At 57.3% G+C, this 27632-nt stretch overlaps 2 protein-coding genes and 1 non-coding gene across 3 annotated transcripts in view; 1 reads left to right on the forward strand and 2 right to left on the reverse strand.

The window, feature by feature from the left end:
- Positions 1–3068: 3068 nt before the first annotated feature.
- On the reverse strand, positions 3069–3259 carry LOC142025319 (U2 spliceosomal RNA). The gene has a single exon (XR_012648623.1). It is a non-coding gene; the product is annotated as a U2 spliceosomal RNA (small nuclear RNA).
- A 2270-nt stretch (positions 3260–5529) lies between these two features.
- LOC142024918 (uncharacterized) lies at positions 5530–11742 on the reverse strand. Its single transcript, XM_075017265.1, has 4 exons — positions 10650–11742; positions 7362–7535; positions 6142–6658; positions 5530–6036 (listed from the first exon to the last, which is right to left on the reverse strand). The coding sequence occupies exons 2-4, from the start codon at positions 7476–7478 to the stop codon at positions 5681–5683; spliced, it is 990 nt and encodes a 329-aa protein (XP_074873366.1). The 5' UTR covers positions 7479–7535; positions 10650–11742; the 3' UTR covers positions 5530–5680.
- Positions 11743–13985: 2243 nt separating this feature from the next.
- The window catches only part of LOC142024971 (uncharacterized), a 34784-nt gene continuing 21137 nt past the window's right edge, over positions 13986–27632 (forward strand). Inside the window, exons 1-4 of the mRNA XM_075017369.1 lie at positions 13986–14598; positions 15022–15221; positions 23760–25193; positions 26344–26356. Coding sequence (XP_074873470.1) covers positions 14390–14598; positions 15022–15221; positions 23760–25193; positions 26344–26356 — 1856 coding nt within the window. The 5' untranslated portion in view covers positions 13986–14389. The remainder of the gene's footprint in view (positions 14599–15021; positions 15222–23759; positions 25194–26343; positions 26357–27632) is intronic.

Here is a 27632-nt window from a genome sequence, read left to right on the forward strand (position 1 = left end):
GTGTCAGATGCCATCAGATGGTCCCAGGCCGTCTACACAGAGCATATTACAGGCCTCCGCCAATATCAGGACAAATAACTGCCCAACTACCCAGAACTCATCTAACGGGCCCTACTACACAGAGAGAAGCCATCTCTTTACCCTTTCCCTAGCCTCCCTTTTCTTTTTTTCTTTTCCTCTCTGCCTCCCTTCGCAGTGCGTTCCTCCCTCATTCCCTTTCCACTCATCGACCACGACCCAGCCAACACGGAATATGGGTAACGAGGACACGTGACGAGATGACGAACACGATACAGGACTGGGCTAAGTGGAAGCATTGGCTTCCACCCACCTTTTGAACTATTGCTGAAGTTCCACTTCCCTTCCATCTTGGCCAACCATGGAATGAAAAGATGGACCCCACGCTGGGGAATGTCGCACCCACTACCTCATGCACTCTTCTGATTCTTGGACCATGCTGCACCTCACGGGTGGTGCCCCACCCCCACACCGGGTACGCAGTTCGTCCAGACGAGGCTCCTTTACAAAAGGATCCTGCCTACTTCAAAGTCTCTTTACGCCTATGAGCAGAGGGGAATAATAGCTCCCGTACACCCTGAGGAAGAGGGACGCGAAGGGGATGTGCCCTGCCTCACCCGGCTGCTGTTCCAGGAGTAACGGGGCTCCCCAGCCAGCCCCTTCTGGGGCGCTGAGCTAATGGGGCGTTGGCCGCTGTGCGGGGAGCTCGGCTGTGCCGGGGCCGGGCCTCCTGGTGGGGGCGAGGAGCTGGGGCTGCTCCCGGGGGTGGGGGACGCGTGGCGCCGCTTAGCCCCGCTGGGGGTGAACGCTGCTCTCGGAGGTCACCTGGGGCGACGTCCCCTGCAAGCAGGGTGCTGCGGGACCCAACTGGCCCGAGCCTGCCGCGGTCAGGGGAAAGGCGCCCCAGCCTGGCAGGGACCTGCTGCAGCTGGGGAACCCCCCGGCCCAGGGAAGGTCCCATCAGTCCCAGACCCACTGAGGGCAGGGGAGGGATGCCCATCTCCCAGCCCAGCCCCATGTGGCGCCTCCCCCTGCCTCAGCCTGGGGGCTGTGTTGGGGGGAGAGCTGGGGGGGGTCCTCTCTGCTGTAGCCCGGGGCCAGCCAGCACCCCAAGCCCTTTAGACCTGGCTCCACCCCAGAGCCCGCATGCCCAGGCAGCACCCTCACCCCCAACCCTCTGCACCAGCCCTGAGCCCCCCGCCCACACGCCAAACCCCTTGGCCTCCCCCCCACGCTTTGTCAGACTACTAATATGGAGGGGACTTGTCACATTTCACATGAGGGGTGCAGGGAACAAATTCATTTCACAGGTGCCTGGGAAAAGTTAGCGGCAATGCTGAGTCTGAGCCCGGGTTTTACAGAGGAAGCATCAACCCAGCTGGGCCAACATCCCAGCCTTGTTTCCAAGGGGTGACCAACAGCTGGGGGGAGCGGGGGCAGGGAGGGGGACAAGCAGGAGCAGAGCGCATGAGAGAGGGGACTTGCATTTTGCTCAGGGTTAATAACCCCTTGGGACTGCCCTGCCGTGCACTGTAAGAACAAGTCCTGGGGCACCTCAGAGACTAACATTCTGGAGCATAAGCTCTCGTGGGCAAAGTCCCGCTTCATCCCAGAGTGCGCTCGCCTTTCTAGGTGGCAATGCGCCCACTGCTCGCCTTTTCCCTCTCACTCTACAGGCTCTTCTTCTATTGGCTCAGCCTGCTACTGCTGACTGAGGACTGTTTCTCACTGCCTCTCTCCTTCTCTAGAGTTGCCCACTGCTCACCTTGTAATGATCCGCAGCGCTAAGGGTCTGTCCTGATCGCTTCCTGGAACAGCTGGTGACAGTCTCGCACACATACAGCATCCATTCTCACTCACACAACAAGGAGCTTTCATTAGCACAGATACAATCAGTACTGAGACTGAACAGCAAGTTAATTTCAAAACCATCACACTGAATTCAATGTCAGATACAGGTGAACATTACACAGAACTGAGAGAGTTTTATACTACAGGGGTGCAGCTTGCTTGCTTTTAGGCCCTTAATAACGGCCCATGGAAAAACTGCCAACTGTCTTCAGTTGCGTCTCCTCTTAGTCTTAAACCTGCACAATCAAAAACTTTCAATCTGTTCTTATTGGTTAACCAAACCAGGTCTGACCAGGGGGACTGGAACAATTTTTCTCATGGGAGTGCTGATGAAGGGGAGTTGCAGCCCTCTGCTTTCACCAGCCCTGGAGGCCTGCTGACCTAGAGCAGACCTGCCTCTCACAAACACTTGGATTCTTTTCTCTGCAAAAAAAAAAAAAAAAAAAGGGCAGTCTCTTAGCATTTTGAAGGCTAACAAAATAATTTATTAAGGGGTGAGCTTTTCTGGAATAGACCCACGTCTTCAGACCATAAGACTCAATATTTAAGGCACAGACAACCAAAACTAATCATCAAGGTTGACTAATCAGAAAAATCGGGATCAAAGTGGGCACATCAGAAGAGCGGTAGGAAGGGGAGAAATCAAGAGTCACATAAAACAAAGTGGCTTTGTCTACACTAGCCCAAAACTTCAAAATGTCCATGCAAATAGCCATTTTGAAGATTACTAATGAGACTCTCTTTAGAATGCGGGGGGGCGGGGTGGGGGGCAGCACTTGGAAATTGCAGCAGCTTGCGCTGCGCAGCTGGTCCAGATGTGGAAATCCCCTTATTTTAATTTGCTGATAGGAATAAGGGGATTTCGAAATTGCCGGGGTTCTTTTGGAAAAGACCCCCACCTAAACCAGCGCCCCAATTCCAAAGTGCCCCAACCATGCCCTTGCTAATGAGGTGCTAAATATGCATTTAACTGCTTTTAGAAATGCTAAATATGTATTTCAGTGTTCTCTTAGTAGTTTTTATAATAATCATTTCTATGGTAATTTCAAAGTTTTGGGCAAGTAAAAACCCAACCTGAACATAAAAGCATAGGTGATTCTTACAACAAGTTTACATACAAAGAACTCTGTTTTTGGTTCAGAAAGACAACACCTTTAGAGTTGAATTCTACCTTTTTACCAAGAGTATTCCCCCCCGAAGGAAGGTGCACCGTTCCTGGAAGTACTGCAATACCAGGTCGATGCGTGGAGTGGATGGAGCAAGCTCCTATTCCATCTCCCTGTTCCAAAAATCCATTTAATATATAGTCCTCAGATAGAGGACGTATCAGATATTAAACTGATAAGAACAGATACTACACTTGATCTTAGCCAAAAGGCCGAGAAGCGATACAATTTTGGGAAAATTTTACGCAGCCCACCCATCTGGACACTTTTACACATCACGACGAGTCACCCGAATGCAACACGTGAGCCTTGCAACAAGATTTTTACAGATCGGCAAGTACACCTACTTTCTTCATCCTGCAGCTCCTTTGTAGCTGGTCAAAGCAAAACCTCTCCCACCAGATAATTCAGCTTTAAAACGAGTTATTCCACCGGACCTGCGAGCTGCCTCTGTGGTGGTTGTTTCGCTGCCTAAGTGATCACATAATCTGCATGAAGCCTGTCCCCTCGCTGCAGCGTGATGACGCCATCGAGCTGTTAACCCTGTATGGACTGCAGAACCAAAACAAAACGTAGTCAAGTAGCATAAGAACATAAGAATGGCCATACTGGGTCAGACCAAAGGTCCATCCAGCCCAGCACCCCATCTGCCGAGGGTGGCCAATGCCAGGTGCCCCAGAGAAGGAGAACAGAAGACAATGATCAAGTGATTTATCTCCTGCCATCCATCTCCTGCCTTTGTTCTGAAGGCCAGGGCACCATACTTCATCCCTGGCTAATAGCCATTTATGGACCTAACCTGCAAAATTTTATCAAGCTCTTTTTTAAACCCTAATAGAGTCCTGGCCTTCACAGCCTCCTCGGGCAAGGAGTTCCACAGGTTGACTGTGCGCTGTGTGAAGAAAAATTTCCTTTTATTAGTTTTGAACCTACTACCCATCAATTTCATTTGGTGTCCCCTAGTTCTTGTATTATGGGAAAAGGTAAATAATTTTTCTATATTCACTTTCTCCACACCATTCATGATTTTATATACCTCTATCGTATCGCCCCTCAATCGCCTCTTTTCCAAACTGAAAAGTCCCAGTCTCTCTAGCCTCTCCCCATATGGGACCCGTTCCAAGCCCCTAATCATCTTAGTCGCCCTTTTCTGAACCTTTTCTAATGCCAATATATCTTTTCTGAGGTGAGGAGACCACAGCTGCACGCAGTGCTCACGATGTGGGCGTACCATAGTTTTATATAGGGGAAGTAGGATATCTTTTGTCTTATTATCGATCCCTTTTTTAATAATTCCTAACATCCTATTTGCCTTACTAACTGCTGCTGCACACTGCGTGGATGTCTTCAGAGAACTATCCACTATAACTCCAAGATCCCTTTCCTCATCTGTCGTAGCTAAATTTGACCCCATCATGCACTTTAAAGACTAGCAAAGTAATGTATTAGGTGAGCTTTGGTGGGACAGACCCACTTCTTCACACCATCAGACCACCGGACCGCAGAACCGGTGTCAACCACACACCTCGGCAGCAACCCCCTGCTCTCATCCACTGCCATCGTCCCTCCCTGAGCAATCACACTGCTGGGGATTGCCCTGAGGCACAACCCTGTGATTTCAGCTCTGCAAGGCCCAAGCTGCTGCTCTGTGATTTCAGAGAGAGGCTGAAAGCAGCTACTTAACTCCACGGCAATTGGAGAGGCTTGAACTGGTTTTCTCCTCCTCCTGGAGGTAACACGCTTCCAGTTCTCCTCCTTGTTTTGGGCAGCCTGCTGTACCTGCAGTATTATCTGTTGCCTTCTGTCCAGAAAGTCTTCACCTTCTCTGATGGACCTGAGGGTTGGGATTTGTGCCTCAAGTCCTTTCACCTTCTCTTCTAAAACGGCTCCCAGCTTACCCTTGGGCCAGAGAAAATCCCTTCTATCATTCGGGAGGAAGACAAACACAGCACATGCCACGCAGGTCACAACACCAGAGCTCTCCCCAGCCGTGTCACTCTCCATTTCTCCCTTGACAGAGATCCCTTATTTGTTTCTAGTGCCGCCTTGGAGGGCACAAGAGAAACCCCATGCAAGAAAGGTGAAAACAGGTATGTGGCTCCTCCCAAAGGCGAGCTGCCTGTGAGCTGCTCCTGTTCGCTGCTCCTCACAGGAGTCGCTGGGGCTGCCTTCTTTCCGGGCTGCTAGCTGGCTAGGCCTGGCTGAGTTGTGAATGAAAAGCCCCGGGCAGCGCGGAACAGCCCACGTCCTGCATCCCTCTCCCCGTGGCCAGCCCGGCCCCTCTGCGCACCCCAGCGGCAGACGGCCATGGAGAGGCAGCTGGTGGCGTGGGAGTTCCTGGCTGAACAAGAGCGCCTCCTGCTGGCACGACTGGGAGAGCTGGCCCAGGAGATCGGGCCGAGGGGGGAGGAAAATGCCACCCAGCTGGGGGAGAAGATTTCCCGGACTGGCGCCCTCAACACACAGCTGGAGGGGACGTGTCAGCAGCCGGCGCTGGAGCTGCTGCAGGTGAGAGGGCGCTGGACGTGCCCAGGGCCCTATTAAGGAGGGGACTGAGGTGCCTGAAGCTCCAGGCCCATAACAATTCAGACAGAATTTTTTCGAGAGACATTTTGAAGCATATGCTCCAAAATCTGTGTTAGTCTCTAAGGGGCCACCAAGTCCTGGTGCCTTTGGCCTGGTGCACCTATGACACAGCCCTCACAGTCTTCAAAAAGCTTTTCCCGGAGGCAGTGCTTTAGAACAGTGTCGTGAGCGGGTGTGGCATAAACAACAATGCGTACAATCGAAGGCAGACCTTTTTTACGCTGATGACATGGGACTGGCTCAGCCACTTCCATACCAAGCCTCCTTCTAAATTCCTCGTAGCCATCGTCCTTCGCATCATCTTCAGTGGTTTGTATCGGTGTTGAGCAAAACCAAGGTGGGCCCATTTCATCTTCGTTCTCTGACACAACGTCGTCCTGGGGCTCTGGGTCCTCAAGGAAGACCTTGTCGAGCTCTGGAGAGATTCCCAGAAAGAAAATAATGTACGATCCTGTGGTCTTTTTAGGTTTTTACAAAATCCCTTTACACGACCCCCCAACCTCGCTCATTCGTTTCTTACCTCTTTGGCTTCTTTTCCGTTCTCTTTGTCTGACTCCTTCAACCTGCGGCCGCCTTCCTCCGGAGGGGTGGACAAAGAGAGGCCGTCTACCTTGTCGGGCCGCCTCGAGAGCGGTTGGGTTTCGGGGTCGGGTTCCGGTGTATCCGTCAACAAGGGTTAGGCCAAAGGGCTCCCCTCGGCTACCGCCTCCCCCTCGCAGCTGCCGCGGATGCGGCGCTTTCTCCACATGCGGCGGAGACCCGTCGGCACATGAACAACGTCCGAACTCCTGGCAGGGGTGGTGAAAGTGTCCATCTTTCCGCTCAGCATTTGCACATTTCTGAAACACGCGCTCTTGGAAGAAGATGGCCTCTTTCTGGGGGTAGCGCTGTGCTCCGATTGGTGGAGGGGCGAGTCCTTCGAGGGGTCGCATGACACCCTTTCCTTCCAGTCTCACTTGACCCAGATGTACTCCTACCCCCGAAGGGCACGTCTTCCGGTGACAGGGGGCGGGCCTAAGGGAGTTGGGGAGGAACTTCTGGTGACAGGAAGGAGGGGCAAAAGGGTTAAGGGGGTGGGACTTCTGGTGAAAGGGATGGGCGGAGCTAAAAGGGCTGGGGTGGGGCTTCTGGTGAAAGGGGCGTGGCTAAAAGGAAAAGGGGCGTGGCTAAAGATTGATGGTAGATCCCTTATACTACTAGCACCCATCACCAGGCCTGATAGTTTTGGGGTTTTTTCAATCTATCCTGCCCCAGACCCTTGAAGGCCCTTCTGAAGGGTTAATCCCACAGCCCTGGGTTTACCAGGCCAACGCTCTAACCACTGACCTCTCCCTCCTCACCATTGTTCCCCTCCAGCGGCAGAATAAAACGTCTATGTGCACCAAAGCCTGTGTGGCTGTGCGCCTGCAATAGAAACACAGGCTGCCAGCGCTGGGCGCTCTGCAAACCAGCTGAGTGGCCCTGAATCTTTCCTGGGCAGCCGCCCAAGCGCTCCGGGGTGGTCACAGAACTGGAAGAGACCTGGAGCGATCCTGGAGCGATTGTAATCCAGGCCCTCTACGGCAGCGCTCTCTGAAACGCTCCCACTTCCACGGGCAGGGCCAGGTGAGCAGGGAGGACTGCAGAGTCTCAGCGCAGGGGTGAGAGGATGGGGCCGGGCAGAGAGGTTCACATTCATTAGGAACTGGGGACACTTTTGGAGAAGCGGGAGGCTGTACGGGGGGGATGGGCCCCACCTACCCCAAAACGGAACCAGGCTGCTGGCACTTCACACTGAGATGTCGCAGAGCAGTTTTGAAGCAAAGGGCTGGGGGGAGCCGACGGGCGCAGAGGAGCGTGTGGATTGGACACAGGCATCTCTTACGGGAGGGTCGATAAATAGGGATTCTCTGTGTTCTACTCAGGAGGAGAGGGCTGAAGATGATAAAACGGGTAAAATCAGATGAGAATCAATCGACTGGAAAAGGATCTAATCCATCTGGAAAAGGCAGACAGATCAGAATCACAGAATCCGAGGGCCGGAGGGGACCTCAGGAGGTCGTCTAGTCCAGCCCCCTGCCTAAAGCAGGATCAACCCCCCCAGAGCATCCCCTTTGGGTAGTTGAAGGCTGCTATCAAATCGCTCCCCAGTCTTCTCTTCAGGAAACTAAATAAACCCAAATCCCTCAGCTTCTCCTCATAGGTCATGTGCTCCAGCCCCTTCATCCCCCTCCTTCCCCAGAGGGCAAAGAAGCAGGTCTGGGTGTTCAAAGGGACATGAGTGGCTGAGTCCCACTGGGTGGATCTCCAGTGGGAGCACAGAGCTCCATGGCCAGAAATCCAGTTGGGTCGTGTCCCTTCCCTTGCAAGGGGCGGCCGGGGCATGAGGGGCCTGCCGGGGCTGGAGAGCAGGCAGGGGCAGGTGGGAGACAGCGCTGCTTCCCCAGCTCAGCTCAAGCTACTCACGACTCCCTCCCTGTACCTCAGTTTACCCTGAGGGGTTCCGTAGGGGCAAACCCGGCCCATGGGGTGCCTGTGCTGGGGAACGCAGCTCTTGTTGTCTGTCACAGGCCTCGGGGAGCTGAGGCAGGCGACATTTTGACACACGTTGGCCGGTCAAGGGGAAGTCTCCCCCTCACTTGCTCTGAGGCAGCTTGTCGGAGCTGTGGGGCAGCCCAATGGGCTGCAGTAACCCCCATGCTCCTTGGTGTATCTTGAGTATGCTCACGATAGTGGCATGAAGCCCCTCTCGGTGAATTATCCGGACTGCCCCGCTCCCCGGGTTGCTGGGAACCTGTCCTCACTCACCAAGGGAAACCGAGGCGCAGAGCGACAGGGAAGTGAGGGAGAGCAGGCCAGAGCTCAAACCACTCGACCCCACTGCCCTCCCAGAGCTGAGAAGAGAACCCAGGAGTCCTGGTGCCCAGCCCTGCCCCTGCTTCAACTGCGAGATCTCCCTCTGCTCCTACAATAATGTACCCATGAGATGTCACCCTCCTTTGGGAGATGGAAATAGACACCCCGCCCCTCCCAACCCCGCTGCACTGCCCCTCCCCCCCATCCTAAAGCCAGCCTCTGAACCAGACACCCATTTCACAGCCCCACACACTGAGCCCTGCACGGCACTTCCTGCCCAGCCCAGCCCCCTGGTCACTCACTCATGGGCTCAGGACACGTGGCAGTGCCGGAGCGCTCCCCGCAGGCAGCGGCTGGGTCCCAGCCCAGCCCGGCCCGGCCCAGGTGCAGCGCAGGGCGGCGGTGGCAGCGCCGTTGTGGCCGCGCCCCCCGGCCCTGGTGCTGTCCGGTGCCGCCCGTGGGAGGCGGCGCTGGGCGCCCCGGGGCTGCACCGGGAACACGTGACGTGCACGTGGCGGGTGTCTACCGGGTGTGACAGTGTCACACCGACGGGCGGGGCGGGGCGGGGCAGGACACCGCACACACCCGCTGCAGGGCCGGGCCGGACGCGGGTGACAACAGCCCTGTCCCGCCCTCTGAGCGCGCTGGGGGGCGGGGCTCCCGGACGGGGCCGCGCACGCGGCGGGGGCGGGGCTCACCCCCTGGGGACTGTCCCCCCCGTGGGGCTCTAGGGGGCTCTGACCCCCCCCTCCCGCAGCGCTTTGTCACGTGGGCGCCGAGCGGGCAGCGGTCGCCACAGCCCCGGCAGGGTCAGTCCGCGCAGAAGCTCCCGCCGCGCTCACTGCGCATGCGCGGTACGGGGGGCGGGGCAAAGCCCGAGCTGCGCGGGGGTGTTTCGTACAGCCCCGCCCGGCGGTGAGTGTCGGGGTCCCGGGCCGGGGGAGGGACGGGACAAGTTATTGGGGGGGGTCGCTCAACCCGTGGGGGGGACACGGACCCGGGGTAATGGGGGGGGCGCTCGGTCCCCCCGGGGCTCAGCTCGGGCCCAGCGGGGGGAGGGGGGTGTGGTCCGGTCGCGGGCGCCCTCTGCGGGGGGGGGGGCGGTTCTGTCCCGTCTCCTGGGCGCGAAACGCTCCTGCCTTGGGGGGGGGGGCGGGGGGGGTGTCACGTGCTCCAGCGGCTCCTCAGCCGCGGCGGCGGGAAGCGGCGCTTCACCTCCCCCGGGGCCCGAGGGGCCGGGCTGGGACGCGCCGGCTGCGGGCACGTGCCGGGGGGGCGGGACGCGCGGAGAGACGGTCCCGCGGGGCGGGGGGTTCGCACACACCGGGGTCTCTCGCGGCTCTGTGAGCCGGTGCCCAGGTGCCAGCTAAAGGTCTGGAGGGGCAAAGGGGGGGGGGCGATGCCGCCCCAGCAGCTGCGCTGAGCAGCCAGGGCAGGCGGGGTTCTTTGGTTTGCGCTTAGTTCGGGCACAGCAGCAAGAGGAAAATTACACTTATTAGAGGCCTTAACAGTTACTTTGTATTTCTACACAGATGGAAACAATATAACTCAGACAAGTGATCCAAGTACCACAATTGTGAATGTTTGTTTATAACTTTTCTAACAGTTAATAGGAAACCGCTGGCAGCGATTTTACAACAGAAGCGGCTGCCGCGTGTGAAAGGGGGTTTTAAACTGACCGCTCACTTTATGAATGAAACCAAGATGGCCGCCGAGTGAGTGACAGGAGAATGATTTTACTCGTGGTTACTACTATTTGCAGAAGGTCATTGCTGACCGCAGCTCGCCAGTTCAGGTAAGGCGAGGACCCCCTGGGGTTTGATAGGCAAGATAAATTTTCTACAGTTCTGTCTAAAAGATAGCGGAGGATCGCAGTGTTGTAATAGATCAAAGGGGTAAACGCGTTTTAAAGATAAGGTCAGGGCTTCCCGCGGTCTGAGTGACAGGCTTATGGTTTTAGCAGTTTATAGCCCAAAAACAGCTCGTACCCGCGGTTTTTAAAGGGGAAACAACACAATTTAACTTAAGAAAAGTTTTAGACAAATTCGCTAGCTTAAACTAATACAAGTAATGTGTACACAAGAAAGGCAAGTTGCAGGTGTGATTTTCACCCCTGCCTCTGAGACCTGGTGGAACCAGAGTCTTTCCCCCAATTCCTATAGGAAAGAAGTGCAATACAGCTGTAATTCTTACCCCTGCCTCCTAGATCCAGTGTGACCCAAATTCTCTCAATCCCTCGGGAAGAAGTAGATACGAACCAGGCATCCCCAGTCTCGGGAGTTAGTTCCAGACCTGGCCAGCAGCTGTAGGTGATTGAAACTCAAAGTGGGGGTGGTTGCCAACCCCCTTTATACCCCTTCTGGCACGTAGGCTTCTTCCTGGTCTCAAGTGGCCAATTGGGAGGAGAGCGTTTGAACCCCAGGTTTCCCAGGGAAGGTGCAAGGCTCAGTTTGCACCTGTGAATTGTGGACAATTGGGCACTTTTGGAGGTGGTGGGCGGGGTTCCCCAATCTTCCTGGGGAAGTGATCAAGGCTGGGGAAGTGATCAAGGTGTGTCAATTACCGAGATCAGCCAGAAGGGCGGCCATTAGCTAGCCCATCCAGTGTCTGGTTTTTGTGTATAGCAGAGAGGCTGGGTGAGACAGCACACCTGTGTTCCCAGGACATCAAAGGCCGCCTGTCTCCCCTGTTTATTTCTCTCTCTGTCTCTCCCAGTGGGGGGGCGGGGAAGAGGAAGAAAAGGCCAAATAGGGGGTTCATGTCTGGCTACACCTCCCAGAGCTGAGAAGAGAACCCAGGAGTCCTGGTGCCCAGCCCTGCCCCTGCTTCAACCGCGAGATCTCCCTCTGCTCCTACAATAATGTACCCATGAGATGTCACCCTCCTTTGGGAGATGGAAATAGACACCCCGCCCCTCCCAACCCCGCTGCACTGCCCCTCCCCCCCATCCTAAAGCCAGCCTCTGAACCAGACACCCATTTCACAGCCCCACACACTGAGCTCTGCACGGCCCTTCCTGCGCAGCCCAGCCCCCTGGTCACTCACTCATGGGCTCAGGACACGTGGCAGTGCCGGAGCGCTCCCCGCAGGCAACGGCTGGGTCCCAGCCCAGCCCGGCCCAGGTGCAGCGCAGGGCGGCGGTGGCAGCGGGACGGCAGCGCCGTTGTGGCCGCGTCCCCCGGCCCTGGTGCTGTGCGGTGCCGCCCGGGGGAGGCGGCGCTGGGCGCCCCGGGGATGCAACGGGAACACGTGACGTGCACGTGGCGGGTGTGTAGCGGGTGTGACAGTGTCACACCGACGGGCGGGGCTGGGCGGGGCGCTGCGGGGGGAGGGGCAGGACACCGCACACACCCGATGCAAGGCCGGGCCGGGCGCGGGTGACAACAGCCCTGTCCCGCCCTCTGAGCGCGCGGGGGGGGCGGGGCTCACCCCCTGGGGACTCCCCCCCTGGGACTCGAGGGGGCACTGACCCCCCCCCCCCGCAGCGCTTTGTCACGTGCGCGCCGAGCGGGCAGCGGCTGCCACAGCCCCGGCAGGGTCAGTCTGGGCAGGAGCTCCCACCGCGCTCACTGCGCATGTTCGCTATGGGGGGCGGGGCATAGCCCGAACTGCGCGGGGGTGTTTCGTACAGCCCCGCCCGGCAGTGAGTGTCGGGGTCCCGGGCCGGCGGAGGGGGAGGGGTAGAGGGAGCCCTGCGGAGAGCCGGGGGGGGCGGGACAAGCTCTGGGGGGAGTCACTTACCCCGTGGGGGGGACACGGACCCGGGATAATGGTGTGGGGGCGCTCGGTCCCCCCGGGGCTGAGCTCGGGCCGCAGTGGGCGCGGGAGGGGGAACAGACCCAGCCCCAGGGGAGGGGCGCGGGGGGCACTTCTGGGTAACCCGCCCTGCCGGGCGCGTGCGGAGTGCTGGGTGCGCGAGCGGGGCCCCACGTGCGGGTGCAGCTGCCCCCGGCCGGGCCGAGCGGGTGGGAAGGGGGCTGTGGTCCTTCCGCGCGCGCCCTCTCCGGTGGGGGCGGTTCTGTGCTGTCTCGTGGGCGCTAAACGCTCCTGCCGGGGGGGCGGGGAGCGGCGCCATCGCCCCGGCCCAGGTGACAGCGACCTCCCCGTGCCCGGCTGCTGCCTCCCCGCGAGCCCCCCTCCCCCCTCCGCCGCCTCTGGGGCCTCTGCGAGCTGCGGGGCCTCCCCAGCTCCGGCCCTGGGGGGAGAATCCGGCCCTGGCTGGGTGTGTGGGACCGAAGCTCCCAGCTCCGACTGTCCCTGAAAACAGCCTCTCTAGCCTCAGTCTCTGTGACCTTGGAGGACCCCCAGCCCCGAGCTCAGCTCTGTGACCCCTGGATGCCCCTTCCCCTCCCTCCCTGCAGCCCCAGGGACAGGAGCGGGAGAGAGATGAGTTCCTGGGGCTGCAGGAGGGGCCCTGAGAGGCAGATGTGGGGCTGGGCAGGGGCAGAATGAACAGAGAGGCTGCTGCGAGGACCCCCCTTTAAATCCTTCTGTACCCCCCCCGCCATTCATGCACCTGACGAGGCAGGTCTTTGCCACCAAAGCTCCTGCTCCAAATTCTCTCTTAGTCTCTGAGGTGCCCAGGACGGTGCCTGTTGTCTTCTAGTCACCAGCACAACCAGGTCCCACAAGTGGCCGTCCGGGAATCGCACACATGGAAATTCCGGCAACGCCGTGGCCGGACAAGCCCCACACAAGCTCCCAGCTGGGAAAGGAAATGACTAGAAATCACAGGACTCCCGGAGCTCCCACCCCCTAACCTGTCCTGAGCCCGGCCCCGCCCACAGCCTGTGTGCCCACCCAGAAATCTCATAGCCCCGTCCCAAACCTGTCCTGAGCCCAGCCCCGCCCACAGCCTGTGTCCCCACCGAGCTCTCACAGCCCCGCCCCAAACCTGTCCTGAGCCCGGCCCAGCCCACAGTCTATGTCCCCACCCAGAAATCTCACAGCCCCACCCAAACCTGTCTTGAGCCTGGGCTCGCGGCGCCCGCAAAAGGGTCCCTCCAGGGATTGAGCAGCGGCTGAGAAGAAGGCGGACTCTTGTGTGTAATGGCCAATAGCGAGACAGGTTACGGTTTTTTGGCCAATGAGGAAATGGGATTGGCTCGCGCTCGCCAATGGCCGTGAGGATTGCCTGGATTGACAACTTGTCACAGAGCGCGGAAACAGAACGGCGGACCAATGGCAGGGAGCACTCAAAAGACTGGTCAAAGTCAGAAGGGGATTGGTTATCCTACTGACCAATGGCGGATCGAGGAGGCAGGAGGACAGCCCATGGCGGAACGCCGGGGGCGCAATCCGAAGGCGCGCGGGACTGATCTGCAGCCTACGACGCTGGTTGGTGAGGCGCTGCCGCAGCGCTGGGGGTGTCGGTTGGGCCCCAGGGCCGAGCCCGCGCGGGGTGAGGGAGGGGCTGGGTGGGGTTCCCCCCAGGCGGGGTCATTCACCGGCGGAGGCGCTGCTGAGGGACTCGCCGGGCGGGGGGTCTGTGGTGGGGGGGGTTGTGCTGAGGGGAGAAAAACGCCCCTCCCCCCTCCCAGTGCGGTGCGCCCCGTCCTCCCCCATGGCGGCGGAGCCCGAGGTCGGTCTGGTTCCCGCCTCTCCCGGGGAGCGGGAGCGGGGGCGGGGGTTTGTTCCCGCACCCACGCGCGGCCCCCCCGAGAACGTTCCAGGCAGCCCTGGAGCGGCCCCGCCCGCGGTGGGTGGGTTTGAGCAGAGTCCGGCGCTGCCCCTCCCCCCCGGCCGGTCCCACCCGCAGCGACCCTCCCGCCCCCGGTATTGCAGCTCTGACCCGACCCAGCCGAGCCCCAGCGGGAGCAGCCGCCGCTCAGCCCCGCCCCCACGTGCCCCGGGGGCAGCAGCGGCACCAGGTCCGGTCCCAACCTCCTCCCGGGAGCCGGGGGGTTTCTCCCCCGTCCATCGTTCCCCCTCCAATGTCTGCCGATTACGTCACTTCCCCTCCCCGGCCCCGCCCCCGCGCTCAGCCCGGCCGGCGCAGCCCCTGCGGGAGGCGGGCGGGGTCCGGGGGAACCGCGCTGGGACTCGCCGGCCGCGTGTGCGGCTCCGGCAGCGGAGGAGTAAACCGGGGTCCGGCGGGAACGTCCTGCGGCCGCTCCGTTGGGTCACGCGCTGCCGCCGCCAGGTGAGGCGGGGCCCGTCCGGGAAGTGACTCCTCCTCCTCCCCCCCCCCCCCCCCGTTTGTCTCTCGAACCCTCCATGCGGGGCTTCCCCTTGGTCCCGGCCGGGCCGCCCCGTTCTCCGGCAGTTCCGCCTTGTCCTGCTGCCCGCGCGGCCCCCCCCCTCCCCGTGTTGTGTCACTAACCACGTGACGTTTCCGTGGGGGACACTCCAGTGCGCAGCAGTGCTGGAGCTCAGGCCGTGTTCGGAGAGAAACGAGGACGGATTTGGGATCTGACTTGTGCAAGGTGGTTCTGTGAGACCAGAGTATTTGGCCAAATGTCAATGTGCAGCACGTCTACCCCAGGGAGCGAGTGTGGGGAGCCGGGGGTGCGGAGCGGCTTCCAGCCCCGTCTGAAGTGTCTCCATTGCCCTTCTCCCCTGCCAGGCGCAGAGCCCCCATGTCTGGCTCCAGAGCAGCCCCGGCCCTGCAGAGACAGAACGAGGACATGGCAGCGGCAGAGCCAGTGACCTTGGAGGAGGTGGCTGTGTGTTTCTCGGAGGAGGAATGGGGGCTGCTGGCCCCGGGGCAGAGAGCCCTCTACAGGGAGGTGATGCAGGAGAATTACCAGACCGTGCGCTGGCTGGGTGAGGAGTCCTGTCTCCGGGGGTGTCAGAAGCTGTGTGGGCTCCGGAACGGCTGGGTTGGGTTTGGTTCAGGGTCCCTCCTTGCCCCTGTCCCCAGTGTCAGGGGTGTGAGCCCCAGGAATCACTGGTTCCCCTGTGAGAGACTGTCCTCTCCATGATCCCTCCCAGGGGAAGCAGGTTCAGGGACATGGCAGTAGTGCTGCTCTTCCCACACCCCAGGTCTCCGTGTGCCTCCCACCATCTGCCTTGGCTGGAGTTGTGAGTGGAGGGGGGCAGGAAGGAATGGCAGGTACCATAGCTGTGGGGCTGGGTCCAGGGGCTCTTCGTGCCTGCAGGGTACCCCTGGGGCCAGCGTGCTGCACCCCTTCTACCTCTTACTGTTTAGGGGAAGTTCTTGAACAATCAAACACAAACTCCAAGACAGACGCACCAGCTCTCCCATGGACAGTAGTTTGCTTTCTCAGGAGTCACTGGTGGGTACCAGATACAGGGCAAACAGGTTATGAGAAATGTGTGCCCCAGTTTGGATGCAATGTCACTCCCCGTAGGTCTCATAACACACCTCATCCAGTGTCCTTGGCCTGCATTGATAGTGGGGCTTATGAAGATGGTTGGGAGGTGCCCAGCAAGGTCATGTGACACCTGGTGGGGCCAAACCTGGGCAGTGAGTTGTAAAACTGTGAAGGCAAAAGTGCAGCCAGAATCTCAGCAGGAGTTTGTGGGGGAGGCAGAGACGGGGGCTGCAAGTAACACCTTCCAGCCGCACTTCTGCCAGTCTCCTTCCCGCACTGAGCGAAATGCACCACGTGCGGCTGGAAAGTGAGTCAGCAACAAGCCCGTGATGCAGGAGGAAAGTGGTAAACCACACAGAGAAGCTGCTGCTGGCAGAGTAGAACAGAGGCAGTCGAGGGGGAGCCCAACTGCAACAACAGCCACATCCCCCAGAGAGCAGCACAGCCACACACCGCCATGGTTGGCTGCAGGAGCAGCAGCTCTTGTGGGTCGCTGGCAGGGCCCACCCAATCACAGGCAGGCAGGGGTCGCAGAGCAGGAGCCTGGGCAGTGTCTGAAGCAGCCAGCCCAGGACTCACCTCACTGCTCAGACAACTTCCTCTGCCTCCTGCTGGTTCAAGTAGCGCATCAGAGCCAAAGAGCTGGAGGATCCAGGCCCCAGCCAGGAGCTTTGTGGACAGAGCCCTTGTGGAGCCAGAGCTCTGCCAGAGCCTTTCTCCACAAGTTACAGTGACCTGCCATGTGGCAGCTGCAGTCTGAGCCCTGCCTGGGGGCCTCGGTTTTGGCCCTGCCAGCCCTCACAGAGCTCACGTTTTGAGTCGAGCAAAAATACAGAAGTCCTGTGGCACCTTAAAAACTAACAGATTTTCTGGAGCATCAGCTTTTGTGGGCAAAGGCCGAATTTGTCAGGTGCCTGGTGCAGAATTTCCAGAGGCCAGGAGAAATATACAGGCACAAGAAAAGGAGGGAGTCCCAGTCAAGAAGAAGGCTGGAGTTTATGAGAGCAATTCAGTCATGGAGGATGTGGCCCACTTCCAGCAGCTGATGGGGCGGTGTGAACAGCCAGAGCAGAGAAACTGCTTTTGTACTTGGCCAGCCCTTCCTGGTCTGTGTTCAATCCTAAATGGGTGGTGTCACATTTGCAAATGAATTGTAGCTCTGCAGTTGCTCTTTGAGGTCTGCTTTCGACATTTTCACGTTGCAGGATGGCTACTTTTAAATCTGCTCCTGAGCATCCCGGGAGGTTTTGTATGTTACCGTTCCTGGTATCTGATTTGCATCCATTTATTCTTTGACATGGAGACTGTCCAGTTTAGATGTGCAGGCGAATAAGCTCCGCTGGTTAAAATAAAATTAGAATATAAGTGGAGATACACATCTCCTAGAACTGCAGGGGACCTCGAGAGATCATCTAGTCCAGTCCCCTGCCCTCTTGCCAGGACCAAGCATCATCCCTGGCATCTGTTTGCCCCAATCCCTAAATGGCCTCGTCAAGGATTGAACTCTCAACCCTGGGTTAAGCAGGTGTGGTAGTGTCATTGGTGGGTAGAGATGGCACGGAGGTTTGTGCAAGGGTGTGGTTTGTGATTTACAGTGTTGTGGTCTATAGTTGCTGGTGAGGATTTGTTTCAGGTTGGTGGGCTGGCTGTAGGCGAGGACACGCCTGCCTCCCAAGGTCTGTGAGAGCGAAGGATCGTTGTCCAGGATGGGTTGTAGGTCCCTGATGTTGCACTGGAGAGGCTTTAGCTGGGGGCTGTACCCCATGGCCAGTGGTGTTCTGTTGTTTTCTTTCCTGGGCCTGTATTGTAGCAGGTGGCTTCTGGGTACACATCTGGCTCTGTCAATCTGTTTCTTCACTTCCTTAGGTGGGTATTGTAGTTTCAGGAGAGCCTGGTAACGGTCTTGAAGGTGTTTGTCTCTGTCTGAGGGATTGGAGCAAATGTGGTTGTACCTTTAGTGCTTGGCTCTAAGTGGCTCTCCGGAGTGTGTGGGTGCCTGGGTTTGGGGGTTCTGGGCCTGGGTTTGTCTGTCTGTTTGGTGTTTGGAGTGCTGAGCTGTCTGTGTGTTTGTTTGAAAGGCCACGTGCTCAGGCTGCGTGCTGAGTGGCTGAGCGATAGTCGGAGGGAGGGGCTCTCTCAGATAGGCCAGAGCTCTAAAGCCCTGCTGGCAAGCGAGCAGGGAGCATGCGAACAGGAGGGAGTTTTGAGAGGGGAGTTTAGCGGGGGAGCTTCGAGGGAGCTAGTTACTACTTCAGGTGTAAGAGGCAGCATCATCCCCAACTGCTGGCTGGAGCTGAGGGACCTGCTGCAGCATGAGGAGCGGGGGGCAAGATTAAGGGATGTCAGTGGTGGGCAAGTGGTTTGGGGGCGTCTGGTACGGCTGTGAGGATGGCAGCACCCACGGAGGCTGCTTGCGGCGTGCTGGCCCAGATTGCATGGCTTCCAGGCCCAGTCCTGTGCTCCCTGCATGCACGCACCGCACCAGATCTGTGGGGCTCCAGGGACAGGCGTAGCCAGACGAAGAGTTGGTAGCTTTGGCTGGGACCCAGGGTGCGGCTGGGCTGTGAGATCAGCGCCTTCCTGGAGGACGTGGGCCTGCAGCAGCATGTGGCCAGGTGCGGAGAGGCCAGGGGAAGGGGGGGGGACCTGGGGGCAGCAAGAACTGATAGGGGCAATGCGGTGCAGTTGGGAGGCATGGGAGTGAATGAGGTAAAAGGGGACAGGGAGGGAGGATCTGGGGGGTGATGGTAGCCGATGAGAGGCAGAGGGGTGGGGAGGAGGGTCCTGGGGAGGCGAGGTGGTTGTCACGGGGCGTTTTGGGGACATGTGGCGCCAGGGGGGTGCAGGAGGTAGTGGGACCGTACCCACGTTCTCCATGCCCCACTGCCTTGTGGGTTATCCTGGAAAGGAGCAAGGCTAAGGGAGTAAACCCTGACAGAAAATCCGGAGGGGAGTCCTAAGGCGGTTCTGTGCCAACTTCTGGCATTGACCCGGCAACTCCTGCAGCTGAGCTGGTACCAGACGTAGACGTTATCCTCTCTTTTGGACTATATCAGTAAAGCCGAGAGGGGAACACTGGTGTCTGGGCAGCCCAGGGTCCCAATAATGGCCCAAGCTCGCGCCTGGAGAGGTACTCCAGCATCGCTAACAGTGTTGAACCAACACGGGAGGTAACAGATACCGGTTATAAGCTCTTGCTTGATTGGCGTAGAGAACGAGCACCAGGGGTTGCCTCCGATGGTGGGAGAGATTGTCAGGTTCGAAGATAACTCCGATGAGATACTTTTTTTCGATGGCTGGAATCATGCTGTGCTCCTGGAGTACAAACGTTGCCAAGCCAGAATACCCTGCAAGCGCTCAGAGCAGCCAGAAAAACAGTACAGCAGACGGCCAGGCGCTGTGCCAACAACTACTGGCTTGAGCTATGCAGCAGCATCCAGGCCAGTGCTGACTTTGGTAACCTCAGGGGAATGTACGAGAGCATCAAGAAGGCATTAGGACCCACCCAGAACAAGATGGCACCTCTGAAATCCAAATCTGGTGAAGTCATCACTGACAAAGCCAAACAGATGGAGCGCTGGGTCAAGCACTACTCTGAGCTGTACTCACGCGAGAACATTGTGGTCAACTCAGCCCTCGATGCCGTTGAACTCCTACCAGTAATGGATGAACTGGACCAGGAACCAACTGTGGATGAACTGAAGAAAGCCATCGACAACATTGCAGTAGGAGAGGCCCCGGGCCAGGATGGTGTACCACCAGAGGTGATCAAGTGTGCCACAGACACTCTCCTGGAACCCCTACATGAGCAACTGTGCCTGTGCTGGAGAGAGGGAGAGGTTCCACAGGACATGCGTGACGCTAACATCATAACCTTGTGTAAGAATGAAGGAGACAGAAGCGACTGGAACAATTACCGTGGAATCTCCCTCCTAAGCATCACTGGAAAACTGTTGGCTCGCGTCATCCTTGGCAGACTCCAGAAGATTGCTGAGAGGGTGTATCCTGAATCACAGTGCGGATTCCGCGAAGCGAGATCTGCCGTCGACATGGTCTTCTCTCTGAGGCAGCTGCAGGAGAAGTGCAGGGAGCAGAGGAAGCCACTCTATATTGCCTTCATCAACCAAACCAAGGCCTTCGACTTGGTCAGCAGGGATGGACTGTTCAAACTGCTCCACAAGATAGGATGTCCGCCCCGCTTACTCTAGATGATCTAGTCTTGCCACGAGGACATGAGAGGAACCGTCCAATACGATGGCACATTATCGGATGCTTTCAGCATCAGGAGCGGCGTCAAACAAGGATCCGTCCTTGCTCCGACATTGTTCGGGATCTTCTTCGCACTCCTCCTTAAATGTGCCTTTGGATCTTCAAAAGAGGGCATCTTTTTGCACACAAGATCTGATGGGAAAGTGTTTAATCTTGCAAGGCTCAAAGCTAAATCTAAGGTGCAGGAAGTCCTCATCAGAGATATGCTGTTCGCAGATGACGCTGCTGTCATGTCACACACAGAAGACCAGCTTCAGAAGCTGCTGTATCGGTTCTCCAAAGCGTGCAAGGACTTTGGGCTCTCCATCAGCCTAAAGAAGACAAATGTACTTGCTCAGGACGTTGCTGTTTCTCCATCAATCAGCATTGACAACTATATGTTAGAGGTCGTCCACAAGTTCGTTTACCTCGGCTCCACCATCACTGACACCCTGTCCTTGGAGACTGAGCTAAGTAAGAGGATCGGTAAAGCAGCCACAACTCTGTCCAGACTCAGCGAGAGAGTGTGGAATAACAACAAGCTGTACACTCACACCAAAATGCAAGTCTACAGAGCCTGCATCCTCAGCACCCTCCTTTACGGCAGCGAGACTTGGGCCCTGTACTCCCGCCGGGAAAAGAGGCTGAACGTCTTCCACTTGCGCTGCCTCAGGCGCATCCTTGGAATATCGTGGAAGGAGAGAGTGTCCAACACCGCCGTCCTTGAGCAAGCTGGAATCCCAACCATGCACACCCTCCTCAGACAGCAGCGGCTCCGCTGGCTTGGCCACGCCCACAGGATGAACGATGGAAGGATCCCAAAAGACATCCTGTATGGCGAGCTAGCCTCTGGCAGAAGACCTCCTGGATGCCCCCAGCTGCGCTACACAGATGTTTGCAAGAGAGACCTCAGGGAAGTAGACATCAAGCCAGACAGCTGGGAGGAGCTGGGAGACAATCGCAGCAGATGGAGGCAGGAACTTTTCAAGGGCCTTCAGAAGGGTGAGTGGAGGATCAGACAGCTAGCAAAGGAGAAGCGAGCCCACAGAAAGCACAGCAAGGACCTGCCAGACACCCGTTACATATGCAACAGATGCAGCAAGGACTGTCACTCTCGTGTGGGTTGTCACAGTCACAGCTGACGCTGCAAATGAGGATGCCAAACGGAACTACGAAGGGCGCGATCCATAGTTTACGTAGACTGAAGGATGCTACTACTATGTAGTGTGCCCTGGATGGAAGCTGGAGGCATGGAGGTAGCATAGCGGTCCTTGGGTTTCTGGTATAGGGTTGTGTTTATCTGACCATCACTTATGTGCACAGGAGTGTCCAGGAAGTGGATCTCTTGTGTGGACCGTTCCAGGCTGAGGTTGATGGTGGTGTAGAAACTGTTGAAATCACAGTGAACTCTTCAAGAGCCTCTTTCTCATGGGTCCAGATGATGATGGTGGTGATGTCGTCAATGTTGCTCAAGTAGAGGAGGGTGCCAGGGGTCAAGAGCTGAGGAAGCTGTTCCAGGTCAGCCATAAACATGTCGGCACAGTGTGGGGCCAGGCGGGTGCCCATTGCAGTGCCACTGATTTGAAGGTATAAATTGTCCCCACATCTGAAGTACTTGTGGGTGAGGACAAAGTCACAAAGCTCCACCACCACTTGTGCTGTGGCATCATCAGGGATACTGTTCCTCACAGCTTGAAGTCCATCTTCACGTGGGTATTTTGTGTAAGGGACCTCTACATCCATGGTGACCAGGATGGTGGTTTCAGGAAGATCACCAGTGCCTAGGAGTTTCCTGAGGAAGTCGGTGGTGTTTCAAAGATAGCTCGGAGTGCTGGTAACATACGGTCTGAGTCGAGAGTCCCCATAGCTGGACAAGGCTGCAATGACAGTGCCAATGCCTGAGCTGATGGTGCCTCCAGAATGTCGAGATTTATGGATCTTGGGGCTCTGGGGGTGTGTCTGTGCAGATCTGTTCCTGCGCTTTTGTCGGGAGTGTCTTGAGCAGACGGTGCAGTTTCTGTGTGTGCTGCTCAGTGGGATCAGAGGACAGTAGCCTGTAGAAGGTGGTATTGGAGAGCTGCTTGGGGGTCTCCATTTCATGGTCTGACCTATTCATGATGACAACAGCAGCTCCTTTGTCAGCCTGTTGGATGACAAAGCCAGAGCTGTTTGAGGCTGTGGGTGACATTGCATTCCGCACGGCTGAGGTCGTGGGACAAGCGATGTCACTTTGCCACAATTTCTGCCTGTGCACAGAAGCGCAAAGCGCTCTAGGTATCGATCCAGTCTGTCGTTTTGACTGTCAGGAAGGATTCCACACAGAATTCTTCTTCTTGCGCTGTAAGTGTGATGGTGCCTGTAGGGCTGTTCACAGTCTTGTAGAAAGTGCTCCTGGAAAGTATTCCTGGCAAAATTGGGGTGGGGTTCCAGATCCCCACAGAACTGTGTCATGTTTGTGGGGGTGGTGGGGCACAAAGAGAGTCCCCGAGATAGGACAGACTCCTCTGCCGGGCTGAGTGTGTAGTTGGATAGATAGACAATGTTGCCGGGTGAGTTACGGGTACCACTACTGTGGCCCCATGCGGCAAGTAGGAGGTTAGAGAGTTTACAGTCCTGTAGAGAAGAGCAGTGTGGGTTGTAACTCTCCTGTCTCCTTTCAGTAAAGTCCAGCCACGTGGACATTTGTGTGGGAGGCTGTTTTTTAGGAGAGGCTCCAGATTTGAGAGCTCCTTGTGATGTTTCCCTGTTTGCTGCACAGGAAGCTGAACAGGTGGTTCCTCAGGTCTGTAGAAGTGTGTGACCAATCTCTCGACACAGTCCGTGCAGTGTGTCGGTTGCAGTGAGTGTTTCACCTTCAGCCCGTTGGGTGGGACGTCCATCCATTTGCACTTGGTGAGGAAGATGGTGTCTGTATCTGTGCAGGTTTTTTCATGGGTATGATGGGTTCCCACTCCACGTGGCTAAATTCAGGGCCTGCCTCATGCCAGGCATTGGGCGTAGCTGTGTTAGTTTTATCCACAAAAACAACACCAAATCAAGTGTCTTGTTTGAGCTGAGTGGTCCTGTCCTGCCCTGGGATGGGGGGGTTGGAACAGGTCAAGAGGGAGGCTGAGTTGTACCCTAGAGAGTGCAGCAGAGCACTCGGCTCCCCCAGGAATGAGCTGGGCCATTCCCGAGGCAGGGGTGAGGTACCGGTACTCCAGGTGTGTGTGTGTCATGGGATCTTGTTCCATCCAGAGCCCGGCCTGTGCCGGGTGGGGAAGGAGCCTCTCTGGGTGGGTGGCTCAGATCCTGGGGCTGGAAGAAGTAATGGCCTGGACCTTCCTGAAAAAGATCAGCACTTGGTTAATTGCTCCCCAAGCAGGATTTCCAGTTCCCAAAGCTGATGTGATCTCCTGGGTGGAGCGAGGGGAGGAGCTGGGGGTCCCAGATCTCCAGGGCGCTGGGAAAGGGGAGATCATCAGCGACCCCCACACAGGTGAGCAGTCAGCTCAAGTGACTCAGAAACCGATTTCTGTGTCCTCCTACATGTCACTTGGGCCTTTTCATCCAGACTGACTGAGCCTTCAGCCTGTCATCAGCCTTAGCTAGAGGGTGGGAGCAGGGCTGGGGTCCCTCCTCTTGGGAAGGGTTGTGAGGACGGAGGAGCAGCTCAGTTCATGTTATTTCAATCTTTCCATCAGCTGTTGGCTGCGTTCCCCCTTTTCTGTTCCCTTTCAGAGTTTTCCTTTCAGCGCAGCACAGGGAGTGACACTGTCTGGTTCTCTCTGTGTCCCAGCAGGTGAGGTGATGCTGCTCAAGAATGACGAGGAGAATCTTCAGCTGGAAGAACCAGAGCAAGTAGCCTCCTGTGGGATGTTCCTGGGAAGCTCTGAAGGTCGTGTTTCTCAGAGCCCTGAGCCCAGAGAGACCTGTGAGAGTCAGCGTAGCCCAGAAAGGCAGCAGGGAAACCATGCAGGGGAGGGGCAGGATAACTCCAGCCATGGAAGCAGAGGTGTTAAAAACAGTAGAGAGAGCAAACAACAGAAAACCTGTGGGAAAAGCTTCAGTCTTAACAGTCATTGTACCATCCGCACAGGAGAGAAGCCCAATACCTGCCCTGACTGCGGGAGAAGCTTCCAGCTGCGCTCAGGTCTTATTGATCACCAGAGAACCCACACAGGAGCAAAACCCTTCCACTGCTCTGAGTGTGGGAGAAGCTTCTTGTGGCGCGTAAGCCTTAAAAGACATTGCAGAATCCATACAGGAGAGATACCTTATAACTGCCCTGACTGTGGCAAAGGGTTCAGTCAGAAGTCAGACTTTGTTAGGCATAGGACAATCCATACAGGAAAGAAACCCTTCAGCTGCTCTGACTGTGGGAAATGCTTTCGTCAGCACTCTGGTCTTATTCATCATCAGAGGATCCACACTGGAGAAAAACCCTTCCACTGCTCTGACTGTGGGAAAAGTTTCTCATGCTCCTCAAGTCTTAAAAGACATTGCAGCATCCACATGGGAGAAACACCTTATTGCTGCTCTGAGTGTGGGAAAAGGTTCAGACGGAGGTCAGACTTTGTTTCACATGGGAGAACCCACACTGGAGAGAGACCCTTAAACTGCTTTGAGTGTGGGAAAAGCTTCTCATGGTCCTCAAGTCTTAGAAGACATTTCAGAATCCACATAGGAGAAACACCTTCTAGCTGCTCTGAGTGTGGGAGAAGGTTCAGACGGAGGTCAGACTTTGTTGCACATAGGAGAACCCACACTGGAGAGAAACCCTTCCACTGCTCTGACTGTGGGAAAAGCTTCTCGCGCTCCTCAAGTCTTAAAAGACATTGCAGAATCCACACAGGAGAGAGACCTTATAACTGCCCTGACTGTGGGAAAAGGTTCAGACGGAGGTCAGACTTTGTTAGACATAGGAGAACCCACACTGGAGAGAAACCCTTCATCTGCTCTGACTGTGGGGAAAGCTTCTCATGCTCCTCAAGTCTGAAAAGACATTGGAGAATCCACACAGGAGAAACTCCTTATAGCTGCTCTGACTGTGGGAAAAGCTTCTCATGCTCCTCAAGTCTGAAAAGACATTGCAGAATCCACACAGGAGAAACACCTTATGGCTGCTCTGACTGTGGGAAAAGGTTCAGACGAAGGTCAAACCTTGTTACACATAGGAGAACCCACACTGGAGAGAAACCCTTCCACTGCTCTGACTGTGGGAAAAGCTTTTGTCAGCACTAAAATCTTACAGATCAGAGAACCCACACCAGAGAGGAATCTTTCAGCTGTTCTGTGTGTGGGACAAGTTCAGGGAACACTCAAACCTTGTCAATCATCAGAGAGCTCACAGAAGAGAGAAACCCAATTACTGCACTGACGTGGGTAACCTTTAGTGGCTACTTGGACATGATAGTGAATTCACAGAGGAGAGAAGTCCAGTAACTTTCTCTGTTGCTATGTTTGAAGCTGGGCCACTGGGCAAAAAAAAGTCAGAGATCCCCGTTAACTAACACACTGCTGCTCATTCCTCAAGGGTGTAGTGTTGTGGAGCCATTCAAGTAACTAAAATAAAGTCTACTTATTCCCTGAATTGACCCTTGCTCCTTTATAAAAGAACTAGACAAACTGGAGTTCGTTCAGAACCTGAACTTCATTAATTTTGGGTGTCTTTTGTTCTTAATTCAACTGAAAATGCTTCACTTGAGTTTTTGCTCTTGGGTGGCTCTGGAGAGGAGGGGTCAGTGCATGGGGACTCTGGGGAGAGTCCATTGTCCTAGCCCCCTTTCACCGCAGAAGCTTTGGGCCCAGGTGAGAAGCACCTCTGCTTGGGTGCTGCAGCTCCAGCAGGTACAAGCAGGGGAGTGGTGTATGTCCCTCGCCTGGGGCAGGGCCAGGGTCCTTGGTCCTCTGCACTGCCCAGCCGGAGAGGAATGCAGCAAATATGCACTTTCTCCTCACTCCCTGTTGGAGGGGAACAGCCAGCTGTGTCCCTGCATGAACTTATGGGGCGGGATTTGCAGCTGTCCCCAAGGGCACCTGGAGGTGGGATGCTCAGGGCTGGGATAGTTCTGGGTGGGAGAGAGGGGGCATCCCCAGCCAACCCCTTTCTCAGGTGGTGGTGGTTTTCTGTGTGGTCATAGAACCATAGAACAGTCGAGCTGGAAGAGACCTAAAAACCCATCAAGTCCAGCCCCCTTCCCAAGGCAGGACAAAACCCATCAGATCAGCCCAGCCAGGGCTCTGTCGAGCCAAGAGTCAAACGCCTCCAGGGATGGAGACTCCATTACTTCCCTGCATAGACCATTCCAATGCCTCACCACCCTCCTAGTGAAAAGGTTTTTGCTAATGTTCAACCTGGACCTTCCCAACCGCAACTTAAGACCATCGTTCCATGTTCTCCTATCCGTGATGACTGTGAACAGCCTCTTTGCAGCCTCCCTTCAGTAAGCTGAATACTGTTATGATGATGATGAACGCGCGAAAAAACCAGGCGGCAGCTGACTCCCTGCAGGGGCGTGGCCATATTAGCATAGTGCTCCCGGATTGGACGAGGCCCTGAGAGCTCTCTTGCAGCTGCTGTTGAAAGGAATGAACTTCACCGCGGGCGGGAGGTTGGCGATGACTCTGTGACATTAGCATACAGCGCGCCAAATCCCTTAAAGGGGCAGATCCCGTAGCTCTGCAGGGCGCGGCAGGCTAACAGCGCAGTAAAGGACTCAGCCTGCACCAGTGTCCGGCCCTGGCCCCGGCCGCGGTCCACTGCCGCCCGGAGGGCTGTGCCCGCTGTCGCTGTAGCCGGGGCGGTGCCACGGGCGGCAGCTGAGAGACAAGGGGGACGGACGGAGGGACGCGTCGTTTATTGGCCCGGCTTCTGCCGGCGGGAGACTTGCCGGGAGCGCCGGGACCTGCCCCGCTTGGTCCTGCCGCCGACAGCGGGTCCCGCGAAAGTCCTCCCCCCCCCCCCGCCCGCTTTGGGCTGGACACGGACGTGCGTGACCCGCAGTGACCGGGGAGCGGAGTCTCCGCTCTGCAGCCGGGCGGGGGGGCCGCCAGCGGCCTGTGGCTCCCGGGTCAGCCCCGGGCTTTAGCCCCCGGGTGCCGGGTTCGTTCCCTCCTGCGGGTCCCAGCGGTCGGCGCTCGCCTGCTGCCCCCCGGGCTGTGAGCTCAGTCCCTGAGGGCCTGGGGCCCAGAGATCACACACAGATCTGCCCGGGCTGGGGCTGCGCCCCGCCGAGACGGCCGGGCCGGGTCCCTGGGACCTCCCGAGTCCCGTCCGGCTCTGTGAGCTGCGACGGGAGGCTGCGGGCAGCGGCTCTCCCCCGCCCCGAGGAGCTGAGACCGGGGCTGCACACAGCCAGGAACGGGGGGCAGGGTCTGCCGCTGGGTCTCGGTCCCGTTCCAAAGGCTGGACTCTGGGGCTGGGGCCAGGCTGGGCGCTCACAGGGCTGGAGTGACCCGCAGTGTTTGTACTGGGGGTCCCTGTTCCCTGCACCGGCGCCACGGGCTTCATCCCCGCCCCCGGGCAGAAACTCCCAGCGGTTGGGGATATGAGACGGGTGGGGGAGGGGCAGCTCATGGGTGGGGCAGAACGTGGGGTCGAGGTGAAGGGTTTGCTCACCTCTGGGACAGGCTCTGGGGGGAGGGAGGAAACAGCTCCCACGTCCCCAGT

The sequence above is a fragment of the Carettochelys insculpta genome, chromosome 22 (genome assembly GCF_033958435.1).
Source record: "Carettochelys insculpta isolate YL-2023 chromosome 22, ASM3395843v1, whole genome shotgun sequence".
NCBI lineage: Eukaryota > Metazoa > Chordata > Testudines > Carettochelyidae > Carettochelys > Carettochelys insculpta.